Source organism: Aptenodytes patagonicus, chromosome 9 (assembly GCF_965638725.1).
Source record: "Aptenodytes patagonicus chromosome 9, bAptPat1.pri.cur, whole genome shotgun sequence".
NCBI lineage: Eukaryota > Metazoa > Chordata > Aves > Sphenisciformes > Spheniscidae > Aptenodytes > Aptenodytes patagonicus.
Window position 1 is genome coordinate 9,524,006 of NC_134957.1, and position 13,919 is coordinate 9,537,924.

The 13,919-nt window shown below is 39.3% G+C and overlaps 1 protein-coding gene across 3 annotated transcripts in view; it reads left to right on the forward strand.

The window, feature by feature from the left end:
- The window catches only part of BRWD3 (bromodomain and WD repeat domain containing 3), a 57,374-nt gene that overhangs the window by 12,028 nt on the left and 31,427 nt on the right, over positions 1-13,919 (forward strand). The window contains exons 6-11 of one of the 3 annotated variants that reach the window (XM_076347067.1): positions 286-384; positions 7,470-7,630; positions 9,455-9,676; positions 11,307-11,407; positions 12,116-12,186; positions 13,346-13,446. In XM_076347067.1, the coding sequence (XP_076203182.1) occupies positions 286-384; positions 7,470-7,630; positions 9,455-9,676; positions 11,307-11,407; positions 12,116-12,186; positions 13,346-13,446 (755 nt within the window). Of the gene's footprint in view, positions 1-285; positions 385-7,469; positions 7,631-9,454; positions 9,677-11,306; positions 11,408-12,115; positions 12,187-13,345; positions 13,447-13,919 lie in introns of those variants that run through there. The other 2 variants (XM_076347069.1, XM_076347070.1) reach the window with 2 other exon arrangements.

A 13,919-nucleotide genomic window follows, 5' to 3' on the forward strand; every position in this document is an offset into this window, starting at 1 on the left:
ACCCACATTTTTCATTCTCAGTCTTTCCATCAGTTTAGACTCCCTACTCACCAAAATGAAGCAAAAATAAGCTGAAACCATTTACAGTCATATTGCTTAGGAACTAGAAATTGGAGTAGCAATCTTCGTTAAGTGTTAGATCTCTGACAGACTAGTTAAAAAGACAAATTTTATTTTGGGATGCTGGGAGCGGTGCCTGATGCTCTTGATTCTAAGAAGAATAGGTCAGTTGGACCCGGTTTGGCTGATTGTTTCACTAACCCGCTGTTAATCTTGCCGGTACAGACTTCAGACATACACTATGGAAAGGATCTGCATTTGCAGCTCTTCACAGAGGCCGGCCTCCCGAACTACCTGTAAATTACGGGAAACCACCAAACGTGGGTGAGTTTTGAAACATCCATAAGGTGTTTTTTTTTCTTCTCTGTGTTTTTATTAATTTTCCAGCTGAAAGTTACTCTTACTGACTGAAACACTACTATGGGTTTGCATTAATGGCTTTTTTGACATTTCACCATGAATTAGTCTAAAACAGGATTCTTAGTGACAATAGAATAACCCTTTTTGCATTATTCAGGCTTGAATCTTCCATAATGTATGCACACATGTTAAAATGTTGTGGCCACGCTGAAAAGCTTTGCACGTCAGCTTCCTGTGTGGAGGGCAACGTGCTTGAGTATTTTTTTATGATACACCTACATAATATGTACATATGCTTGTAAGATTGAATAGGCATGGTCACAGGAGCACGTAGACAATCTTTTCATTCAGGAATCCTAGCCAGAACAAAGCGCCTGACTCCCAGGGAACTTTTTTGACTCAAGAATTCATTTTAGTTCAATTGTGACAGAAAACAGACTGCTTGCAACATCCCTCTCCAAAAAGGAAATAATCACCAAACCAACATTTGTACTACTTCAGTTTCAGCTGTCCACACAGTTAAATAAAGAACTTGTATAAAACTCAGATATATGTAGGCATTCAGCTTACATATCATCAAAGAGCCTCTCTGTTTTGCTTAAACTGAAAAGTATTTTCCTTGTATGATCTGAACTTTCATTAACTATTTTTGTAGCAAACAAATTTGATTCTTGCAGGCATAGATATAAGTCCTGTTGGCCATGATTTGTGTCTTATTAGGGTATTTTATCTATAGACTTTTCCTGGTTTGTTAGGGAATTCATTCACGTATGTTTCTCCCATCCCTTTGGAGATGTAGGGATGATGATGGCAGTCTTCTGTTTCTACCATGTCTGTTCCTCTATTTGTGCTTCTGCACTTTCTCTCTCATTACTAAAAATTAATCTTTGTCAGACACGAAAGTGAGAAAGCCTGAACTCTTTGTGGTTGAAATCGATAGCACGCTTTGCGTAAGGGCTGTGGTGTTGTGGCAGCAGTGTGATGGAATATCAGAGTTAATTATGGGTCTTCTGTATGAAAAAGAAATGGATATTTGCCTGGAACTTGTGCATAGGGAACTATTGCATTAGTACTTTTCCTGCTTTTGTCAGATAATTTATGAGTCATACTGTGGAAATGAAAAAAGGAAACTACTTCCGTATATTAGTATGGTTGCTTCTGTACATATCTATGTATTTATTCTTTTAGGCTAGTTCTGCATTTACTTTATTGTTAGCAGTTGGGTTGATGGATTGCTAATAGGCTAGATTATAGATTTATTGCACGCACTCAACTTCTATAGTTGTATTTCTATAAGGGCTCCTGGATCAATTCTTTCATAAGAGGAGAATCAGACCGTGTGTTTTTGGTATATGCGGTATTATTAATACCAGCAGATTGGACTTCAGCATTTGTCGTGCCATCATGACAAAGGTTCGTGCTGCTTGCTTGGTGACTATTTAGTGACTTCGAGAACAGAAGGATTTGTTGGTTTTGGTGTTTTCCTACGAATTGTTTTTTAAGAAATGCAAAGGTGTTACATCAAAAAGGGTCTTTTATAGCCAGGAATTAATTATTGTAAGTATTGGTTCCTGGAAGAATACAGCCCTCCTTGGTGTAGATACATAAACTACTGGTAAGAGAGGAAAGTGTGTATAAAGATTAAAATAAGAAGTTGACTATACTTAAGCTGTACAGGAGGCAGGAGTTTGGTTTTGGGATTCCTGATCCTGAAGTGGAAGTCACAAAATTCTTCTGTGTATATTTGTGCAAAATGGGTGCTTTTTCTGGTGAGTAGTGACAGCCACAGATGCTGCAGTGTGTGTGTGTGTGTGTGTGTGTGTCTTGTTTTAAAATACAAGATGAAGAAGCATGCCCAACCTCTTTAATATTTTGGCATAATTGTGAATTCCCATGCTGTGCTGGCTTAGCCAGATGGAGTTTTCTGGAATTACTTGCTGAAGTAGTTGGGCTGAAGTAATAGACACCCATAATAATGTGTGTTCGTGAGTGAGATGAAATGATGGTGTAATTGCCTGTATAGACAGGTAAATATGGTGTAGAACTAGCAGCTAAAAGTATTCTTAGATCGTTTCCCTTCCAGTGATAAAGATTTAAGCTTGCTACCCTAAGTGTGTTTTTCTGCTGTGGGGATGGGATTGCTTGTGGTTGCCCCACCAGCTGGAAGAGTCGGTAGCTGCAGTGGTTTGCCCTTCCGTCTGGATGGGGTTGGGATGGGACCTTGCGATCTGTACTCCAAAATAAAAGGTCGCGCACGGTGGAACTGGAGTGCCTTTTCCCAGCATGTTTGTGCAGAGCTGGGAATCTTCTGGCTGGGGGAGTCTCCGAGAAAGTCCTGACCTGTGGAAGTCGTTCTCAGGAAGGTGGTGTTTGTGTGTTGAGTCTTGGAGGTCTGTGGTGATCTGCTGGGGGAGGAGAGGAAGGGAAAATGCTGTCATAGCTTTCTGCTGCTGACAGAATAACAGAGTGCATACAGTGAGGATGGTCTTTTAGACTGTTTCTTTGCAGCTTTTGGAGCAGCGGTATGTTTAGGACTCCCTTTGTGCTCTTCCAGTCAGAAAATTGAAAGATTGGCCATACAGTACCTCACCAGTGGGATTTATTCACATATGATAAACCTGCTTTTGAATACTGCTTCGATTTTATCAGAGACTTTTTTTTATTGCAGGCAACAGAAAGCAGATTAGAAAGAAGATTGTTTTCCCTCTTTAGTTGAGTACTAGAGCTGTTTTATCCCGAGTATGAAAATCTTTACGTGGGTAACTGTTGTTAGTGAAAATAACACAGAATTTGGAACCGGAAAGTTCATTGCATAGTCTCAATGAATAAGCAGTTCAGCTGTATGGAAGTTTACAGTCAAGGTGATCCAGCTACCTTAGGCCTGCCAAATAGCAGTGCTCTGATGAGGTCAGAAAATGGATGATGTTTCTCTGCTGTAAAGGAGTTCCATGAGGTCAGCAGCTATGAAATCTGGAACACTTTGTTCTTTTGGTGCTTTTACTGGGTCTAGCCACACATCCACTCTCTGAGAAGGTATTTTGCATGTGTGAGCCAACTGTGTTTATTTCCCAGCGTTCTTATGAAATCCAGACTTGTGTTTCTTCTGCACACTGCGCATGGTACCCAATCTTCATGCCTGATCGGGCCCTACGATGAGGTCACAGCTTACTCCCACGTGTCCTGGCTGTGTAAAATGTTATGTCCTCATTACAAAGTTACAGCGCTGATTTCAAAAGGCAAAATAGTATGATGTGAACTCATCACCCTTAATACTAGAGAAACTATTTTTAAAACAAACGTTTGCACCAGTATTCTGTTTTCTATTTTTGCTCGCAAAAAACGGAGCGAGGCAAGGGCTTATAGGGAGAGGAAGAGCTCAAGCAGTTTGAAAACTGCTGCAGCTAGGTGACTTTGTCCACGCTGAAATGTTTTAATTCCTTCTGAAGTTGTGACCTAACTTTGAAATTTGTGATGTCTGATGATTGTTTTTTAAGTTTTGTTTTCACTGATGGGTTTTGTTGCAGTGTTTTTGTTTTATCCTGCCTAGGTGAGCTTTCTTGCAAGGGTTTTTACATTTGTGCTGTTAACCTCTAGTAGAATGGATTGTGATTTAAGAATTACTGTTGTACAGCGTATGTGACCCCTCTGCCCCCTGCAACTGTGCCCATACTTGCACTAAGGACTGTAATTTTCCTGAAGGTGTGACCTTCAAGGGCCAAGGACTCTGATAAACAAACAGAAAAATGCATGCATTTTACCACGTGTGGCCCTCAGTTAGTACTACAGGTTGGTAGTTCCAGGAGGCACTAGTGTGCATCTGTAAGGCAGGGCTTTGCCAGGAGCTGGCTGTGCTGGTGCTGAGGCCGGAGCAGGTTGCTCCCAGCACAGGCTAAGGGAGAGAAAGCCCACCTCTCGCGGCCGCATCAGTGGCATCTCTGCACCTCGGTAGCCGTCATTTCAGCAGCTAGAAGAACTTCATCTGAGAAGAAGGCCTTTCCATTTGTGGACAAAACTAACTTACTTGGCTTAACGAGAAGACTAGATATGCTCACTTTTTATGTGAAATAACATCAGTACAGTTTTCAAAGTTTTTTTCTGGCAGGAAATAGCGAGGGGGTAGACTTGGCAGCTGTTACGCCCAGTATGGCATGATGTACAGCAGCTAATTAGATAGGTTGCTAAAAGTTTTTAGGGCTACTATGTTGCTAATTCTCTGTGTGGGAATCGGGGTTTTTTAAATGCCTTTAGGCTTTATGAGTACAACAACTTCATTGTACTGAAGAAAGCAAACTTCACGGGGCTTTTTGTCATGTGTGTGTAATTCCCTGTTGGATACTGTGTATTAATCTTCCATCAAAAAATATGAGAACTGGAATTGGGGATGTTTGTTGTTTCGTGGGGGGGTTTACTTTGCAGTTCCTTTGAAAGCAGTGATAGTTTATAAAGCGTGGGAGGACAAAAATCTCAGTCGCAGCTTTGTGTGCATGGCATACGTTTCTGGTATACCCTAAGCATTTTTATAGTGAGGATCAGATACATTGAATACTTGCTGCTTTTTGTTCAGAGGCGCTGTTGCTTTGGTAAAGATGGTGCCTCTTATGGCACAACAGTAGTTCTGTATTTCTCTGAAACTCTTGATCGAAGCATTTCATAAGCAGTGCTTTTTATTTTTTAATTATCCATGGGAGATTGAGGAGTCTCATCCCCATTGTGCAAATAGGGAAATAGACACAGAAAAAAGTGAAATTACTTTCACATCCTCTGAAGCTGAACTGATTGCAAGCCTGGGAACCGACTGGAAAAGTTAGGTGCTGAGTGCCAAATGAAAGGTTGTGTGAGTTAGGTGCCTGACTGTTTGTTACACCAAACAGTGTTTGGTTGTGTTGCCTTCGCGTGATTTACAACAAACAGCAGTGGTAAATTTTCAGAAGGATTGCGTGGGAACACTGTAGTGCACAGCAGGTATTGTCATTACTGGGAATATTTTTGAAATGCGAGTATACCTTTTTGATTCACACAGTTCTTTGTGTGGTTAAAAAAAAAAACGTTCAAAGCCATTTGAAATTGTTTAAAGGCAGATACACTGTTATTATGTATTTAAATGATTTAAGCAGTGAAGGGCACAGCAGAATTACCATACTGCTAAATGACTACATCTCTGTGTTGGCATAAGTGTCCACAGTGTGGGGGAAAGGGAGGTGTAATACTTTTAAGAACTTAGCTTTTAAGCTGGCATACTTAAATAGTAAATAAAACAATGTGTAGGCAAGCCTGACGGTACCTTTGTACAGCATTTATCACTATGGGATCTCTGTGCCCTCCTGTAAGAGGTGGGAAAAAGGGTTGAAGATTTCGATTTTACTTTGCTAGGGGGGACAGTTTCCATTGAACAGTTCCTGCATAATACCAGGTATCAGTTGAATAGTAGGTAGATAGTAAATTAATTTGGCTTAGTGTGTTTTGCTTTTTTAGTACTGCTGAATATGTGTTTTTACATGAAAAATATTGACTAAAGATGAGGTCACGCTGGGAGCCTGATGACTTTTGCAAGCATCTACACCTTTTATGCAACTTTTTTTTTCTAGTATGTAGTGTTTCAGTTGCATTGAGTGATTAAAAATAGTCCAAATTTCAGAGCATAAAACTGAGAAACGAAAGTACTTTCTGTAAATATGGAAACAATTTATTATTCTTGCCCATTTATCTCTCTGCTTGTGTATAAATACTTCAATCTTATAAATGTACAGAAGTGCGTTATGGGTTAGCAGCCCTTTGAAATGACGCTTCTTGACTTTGTAGATTTTTTTTTTTTTTTAACATATTCCGTAACCTTTTTTTGTGTAGATAGGCAATGATATGATGATACAATTAAGAAAATGGGTCAAGTTGTTCACTATACTATTAAACTAAAGGATTGAAAGGCACTAAAGAGCTTCGCGCGGCTCCTGTGAAGCCCTGCCTACTTCAATGTGCGGTAGACAAGATAAGGGGTTTCTTCAGGGAGCCTGCTATCGCAAGGACTCGACAAAACCCACCAATATAGCAATGCTAGATCTTTAAGTACCATTGAAAAAACCCTCTCAAAACTTTACAATCAAAAGTTCAAGTGGTATACGTTAGGATAGGTAAAATTAAATACCCAAAATGATCTCAAATGATGCATCAAATCAAAGATTAGAATTAGGATCTTTCTGTATTCTACAGCCGCAAGGATCTTCGTTTGGTGGAGTGTCCCAGCAAAGGCACAGACACGCCTGTTTTCTCCTTTTCTTGTCTAGTGGAAAGATCCGTGGTTGTCGTCAGCGAAACTGCTAACAGTACTTTTTTACATGATGTTTTTGTGCCTTTAGATTTCAGGCTGTTCTTGTAAGGACTCCTAGGTTTAGCAAGATAAAATTATTTGTTGTTGTTGCAGTTTTTTCTTGTGCCTGCCATTCTTTTGACTGGGGCTTTTTCCATCAGTGCCACATATTTCTTATTCTTCAATTACATTGCCATAGAAATGCAATGATGTTGCTGCTGCTGCTTATAATGAGAGAGGTTTTGTGAGGAACACGTGGACGACCATTCACCCTCACATATGATCTGGAACCCATTCCAAAGAAAGATTTTTATTACAAAAAAAGCAGTTAAAATAAACTATTATTATACTCTAAAAATAAATTTGTTGTAATTGCTTTAAGGAAATTATATGTTACTAATATCAAGTTTTCCAAATCCATATAGAATAAATGTATCTGTTGCCTGTCCATGAATTGAACATTGGAATAGCTTCTAGTTGTGGTGGGAACTTTTTATTTTGCTTTAATTTTTGTTAAGAAAGCACGTGCAGTGTGTGGTGTGGTAGGTATCGAAAGGCTTCATCAGGAGTGGGCTTTCTTTTTACAAGACTGTACAGAATGTTCTGATAAGGTGGAAGAGGTTCAGATTTATGGATTGTGATAATGAAGTTGTCACCAAACATTATATTTGATTTAGTATTTGTTTACTTTGAGTTCTGGATGAAATCCATGTCTTAGTTTTCTTTTTGGTTTGTTTTTCTCTCCCAGTAAATATAATTTCTGCCAGGCAATTAACTGGATGTGGACGTTTCAGCCACTTGTTCCCAACATCCACCTACCAACACATGAAGATGCATAAGAGGATTTTGGGACATTTATCATCTGTTTATTGTATAGCCTTTGATCGCAGTGGGAGAAGAATTTTTACAGTAAGTTTAAATATTGTACTTTTCTTGGAAGATTGCTTTGCTTGGTTTGATTTCTTTCTTTCTTGAGTCCCTCGACAGCCTCTTAGTTACTGACTGAGACGCAGACACGGCTTCCAGAAAAAGAAAGGAAGAAAAATCTTGAAATGTATGGAAAACCCATCTCTTTCTATGCTAATTTTCACTTTTCACTTGACTTGGTATTTTAAAATTGCTCACGGCTCCGGTAGACTGAAACTTAGTCAGCTATTTGCTTCCCCATGTAGAACCTTACATCAGGGTTGTTCCGGTCCAGTGCAACTCTCACTTGAAACACGTGCTCATTTTTCTTTATTTATCATCTTTCTTACTGAATGGCACCTGCAGTAGTCTGGGATTTGGAATTAATTTGCATGCTGCTTGCTGGGTTAAATCTTAACACTTTTTTTGAAACTACATTTTACCTTTTGGTAACCTTGGAAATGCTGGCAACCCTTTCCTTACACTTCAGTAAAAACTTGATGATAAATAGAAGACCTCATTACTTCATCTGCAATTAACTTCTCTACTAAATTTTCTTTCTAGAATTTGGAGAATGTCAGTGACTATATCAATATTATTTTAAGTTTTTCTCCAGAATATATTAACATACATTTCTGTGATACTGCCCTTGCTTTTTGTTGCGCTTATTTAAAAATTAACAGATTTTTCAAATTAATAATGCATCTTTTAACTGTTAACGTTAATCCCTGTCTTGTCTTTGCCCTTGTCTCTTATCAATAGGTGTTTAGAAACAGATTACCTGGCAGGCTAATTGTTCTCTTTGTGTTCTTGCTAGCTTCTCCACTCGTTATAAATTGATCAAATAGAGATGTTGTTATGATAATTACTCTGTGTCATAGTGAGGGCCTTTCCATTTTTGTTTACACCATAAAGGAATCTTTCTCATCTGCAGTTATGTGAAGAACTGGAAGAGATCTGTGTTCGAATTTAGCTGCAGTTAATAAAATGTAATTTAAAGTCAAATGATGTTGATATTGCAGTTAGTTTTATTGTGTTATGTTTCTGAATATATAGTGGCAATCCTACCCACTAGTATTAGTATTCTTTGTAGTATCTGAAGAGTGGAAAGGTCTGTGAACTGTCTAAAAATTCTTGGCGATATTGGGACTGAGTATGAAATTATGTAGCTGCTGCTATAGGTAAAAGTATTTTACAGTGATCTGCGTTGGATATGCTTTTGAATTGTGTCCTGTCCTGAACTGAAATCTCACTGACATAGTATTTCAGTTGCACACGATGTTGCACGGGTTCTCTCTTCGAGTGGTCCAACTTTCTTCCGTTCACAAAAATTGAACCTCACGGTACAGCTGTGTTACAGCTCCAGGAGCACGGCAGAGGCTCTGAGATCCCTCAGATGCTTAAATGCTCTTTTTCCTTAGGGCTTAAGTCTTATGATCACTTTGATTTTACTACTGTGTTGATCTGGCTCACGCAGATAAATATGACCGTTGGTAGTACGTAATGAAACATTTTATCTTCTTAAATTTACCTTAATTATTACTGAACTGTACTGAGAGGAGTTGTATTAGCAGCGGTAATCGTATCTTAGTATGAAGCATAAGACAATGGCTTCTGTTTTATAAATATCTAAATCCTTGACCCCACAAGATGATCCCCAAACTGAGATAGTTGTGCCTCTGTGGAATCCCACTGCAGTTGCTCTTCTGGCAGGTTCATGGCGCAGTGGTGTTGTAGGTACTTGTTCATCTGCAGTGTGCCTGTGTATCATGTACGCGTAACGCATATTATTTTATATAATCTTTGGAAATTTTTGTGTGGCATTAGGGGTCAGATGATTGTTTGGTCAAAATCTGGGCTACAGATGATGGGCGCCTGCTCTCAACGTTGCGAGGACACTCGGCTGAAATTTCTGACATGGCTGTTAACTACGAGAACACGCTGCTTGCTGCAGGCAGTTGTGATAAAGTAGTCCGAGTATGGTGTCTTCGAACCTGTGCCCCAGTCGCAGTGCTGCAGGGCCATTCAGCTTCCATTACTTCCATACAGGTGAGGAATGACCTTTTTTCCTAAATCCTTGAATTAAAATGGTAATAAGAGATGTGGATTAGCAATCAGGGATAAAACCTACCTTTTCATCTCTGTTTGGCAGTGTAGGTTTGCCCCAACTCGAGGGTGTTGTTTCCAGGCAAACTCACTCCTGCACAGTGGCCAATACTGCCGGAGGGGGTGATTCTGCTTCTTCCAGCCGCCTTTAGCTATGGGGTCCCATTGCTTCTTCCTTAGATCTAGCAAATGCGTGGTCACCAAGAGCATGGAATCAACTAGCTGAGCCAGGGAGACACGGCTGGCATCTTTGGTGGTAGTCCTTGCACAGCGACTGACCCAAGAGTCGTTTGTTCATAGAGAACATTTATTTTCCAGAGGAATACTGTCAGCTAAAACTCCTTATTCCACATTTCTTATTTGTTCGTTATCTTAGCCAGTACCGTAAGGAGCTGTTCTGGATATTGTAGCATACATAGACGCTGCAGCAGCCACAGTGCAGCACAGATCAGGGTTCGCAGAGAATCTGCGCTTGTGCCCGGGCAGTTTCAGCTGGTGGCAAGTACCCAGTGAGCAATAGCAGAGCAGGAAAGAAAGGACTAAACTGCCAGCACTCAGTTCTCTAGTGGTGGCGCAGTCAATAACGGCTAGTAATTTGCAGTTTATTTGCTTTAAAAAAAAATGCCACAACAGCCAGGCAGAAACCTCCAGCAAAACAAAATTCCAGGATAAAAAAGGCAGTCCCTGCAATTTGGCAGGTTATGCGCATAAAGGGGAGAACGAGGGGGGATGTTTGGCTCAGAATCCCTCTCTTCTGGAGCCTTGCTACCTTTGATTCATCAGTCTTCTCCGTCATGCCAGTAGTCCCTGGGAGTCTCATTTCTCCCGCTCTTGCCTACGCTTCCAATTTTGTCTGATTTCAGCTATGTTGCAAGTTACTTACTTGAAGGTGATTGCTTTGGAAACATATTTTACAACCGTGTTTCGTGGTTTGTATATTATTTGTTTACATATATATACGTTCCTCACAAGCTTTTTGTAAAACTCTGGTAATTTAGAAAATAATCAGTCATGGCTTTTTGAGGAAACAGTGCTTGATTCCTTTATCAAATTACCAAGTGGCCAGAGGATTAAAGGTATTGCTGCAGTTATGAAATTAAAGTCAGAGACTTCAGGATGAAAAGCTTTCCTACTCCTTAGAGAGGCAGAGGAGAGGTTCGGGAAGAGGGAGGGAGTGGGGGTCTTACCGTGCTGCTGTTCTTCGTTGGGCTTGGATGCAGGAATCATTTTTGTCTTTGTTACCATGTTTGATCCAGTTCTGTCCTAGAAAGAAGTATTTCCTCATCTTGTTGCCCATTAAAAGGGTCTAGGCTTGTTTCATTTCTCCAATTTACTAACTTTTGTGTGGTAGAAACAAAGACTTGCTAGTCAAAATGTAGGTATTTTCCATTTCTCAGCTTTATTTTTATGGAAGTTCAGATTCTGTGCTTATCCCTGATACTGCTCTCTGTACTCCCGGGGAGAAAGCTAATATGTTCATGAAAAAGGTTCTTGTCAACATCCATTTACAGGTTTCCAGTATGTAAGGGGAGAAAGAAATTAGCTGGTTTAACTGTTACAACTTTATTTTTAGTTCTCTCCAGCAAGGAAAGGAACAACACGATACCTCACTTCTACTGGTGCTGACGGAACAATCTGTTTCTGGCAGTGGCATGCTAACACCATGAAATTTAAGTAAGCCTGTTTATCTTAAATAAAGGACAAATTTATTTTGAGTTTTGGCGCGGAGAGGAATGCTGGGATAGTGAAATAAGGGCGTGTTCCTTCTCAATGAACAAGTTTCTTGGGATATGTTCTCCCATAGACATGCGGTGCATGAGTGCCGTACCAGTGTGTGGGGCAGGGAGCGCTTTCTTACGTGTGTTGGGGAGTCTGTGGCATTACAGCCCAGAGGGGAGGCAGAGATCGGGGCTTTTGTTTCTGGGTTTTGCGCTTTGCAAGCCAGCGTTGTGGAAGAACTTTCAGCTTTTATGTCTAGGACTAAATCCTTGTCCAAAATGTACAGGCAGGAGAATTTCTTTGCTTTTAATCAGAAGAACACACATATGTAGACGGTATCAAACCCATACTTAATAGGGAGTAAATGCTATTAGACTAATGGTTTGCCAGGTTCTGTTTTAAATAGATTTGAATTGGTGAGTATCATGAGAAATAAGTTAAATAGTCTTTTCAATTTAGAAAATGATGGTTTTCTTACTAAACTAAGGAAGGAAATTACTAAGATGAAAAATAAGTTCTAGCAAACTTAGGTGAGAATTCTGAAATAAAGAGATTTAGGATAAGCATATTGACCTTAACCTGCTGAGCTGCAGTGCACTACTCTTGTTGAATGGCGTTGGAATAAAGTAATGAAAAGTAAAAATGTTGTGTTGTTGCATATAGGGATCGCCCTGTAAAATTTGCAGAGAGGTCCAGGCCTGGTGTTCAGATATCTTGTTCGTCTTTCAGTTCCGGTACGTATGCATTGTACGGTAGCTGAAAGTATTTTATGATCTGTAATTCCTTTGGTGACAAGACTGTTACTTCTTTTTAAATACAAATGGTATTAAACCCTTTTTCAGTTAATTACAGCACTGCCAAATTGTGATTGTTTGAAATTTTCCATGCTAAGCGTCTGCCTCAAGCTACCTTTTCTCTTTTTTTTTTCTATAATTTAAGCTAAAATGCCTTGGCCACTTCCAAGGAAGACTATGCTTTCAGTCTGTTGTTTTGCACATTAGAGCTTTTTCTTTGTAAATCCTTTTAAGGTTTTATCTTGTAAAGTTTTTGAGTGAAAAGTTCTTGAAATCTGGCAGGCAGGTGGCCTCTGTTCAGAGGTTACACTTTTGGTAATCTTCCAAATTTGGCTAAGTTCTAGGAGGATCAGTTCAATGTGTTTGAAAATATCAGCTTAACTGACATCCTGTGTTGCAGCTTTGAATTCTCAAAAACAGTGATTTTTACAAGCAAAATGATGTAATTTCTCATTAATTTTTGCTGTCTGAAATTGAGAGCTATTCTAGAGCCATGGGAGCCTTGCCCACGTTCCTTTTTTAAAACCAGAAATCCTGACATTACTAAAACCATTTCAATGCAGTAAACTACACAATAGTGCCCTTTTTGTGCAGTATTGTAAATAGAACAAACATTATAAGAAAATAGCTTAATCACTCGCTCCCGATTCAGCAATAATTTCTCTGATGTGCTTCAAACAGATGTTGAAGATGGGCTTAAATATTTTCTTTGGTATTTACCAGTGAGAATATGAAACTATTCCCCATGTAATTTTCCACATAGGCTGTTGGAGAGCGCCGTGGTAATTTCTGAGGGAAAGCGGAATAGTTTGTTGGATGAATGTTGTAACTTGCAGTATTCTCTTCCTTTGGTCAGAAAGGTTTGCAGCTGGAAAATATTGTAGAGCTCATAGTTATGCTAAAGCTGATATGGTCTGAGAAAATACAGATTAAAGCAGAAGCTGTCAGAGTTCACTGCTTTGTTCAGGACGTGTGTTTTGATTACATTGAAATTTTCTGTTTAAAACTGTGGTTTGCTGCTTTTGACAATAAAGCAGTAATTAAAATTAGTTGTTCCTTGGATGGCTTTTCTTCTCACAGAAAACACTGTCTTTCTTAGGTGGCATGTTCATTGCAACAGGTAGTACTGACCACGTGATAAGAATTTATTATTTGGGCTCAGAATCTCCGGAGAAAATGGCTGAGTTAGAATCTCATACGGTAAGAGACAAATCGGAAAGCAAATCTTTTTTTTCCCCGCTTTATCTTATTTCAGGAACTTCGATTGTGTACATCCTATTCAGCTTGTTTTCTGTCTTTAGAGTTGAGTTGGTTCTCAACACTGTGTTATTTAAATGCCTGAAAAATTGTGGTATGTTTATTTTTAAATTCCTCTGAGGCAGGAGATGTGTGCAAAATATGCTTTATGTATTTCATTCCCCCAGGAAACTGAGGGACTAGATGATTTTTCCATATTGTTGAAGAAAGTCTGTGTTGGAATGGGCAATTGAAGCAGTTTTCATGTACGATGTGATTTTTTTCTATTAAATTTACTGTCAAGTATTTAACTTCAGTTGTGACCACAAATCCATGTAACAAGAAAAAACAAAGTAATTCTGGTTTTAGAGTGTGCAGTCAAACTTCGGATCACGATGGTAATTTCATTTAGAAAATAAAGCAAGTTTAAAAGCATC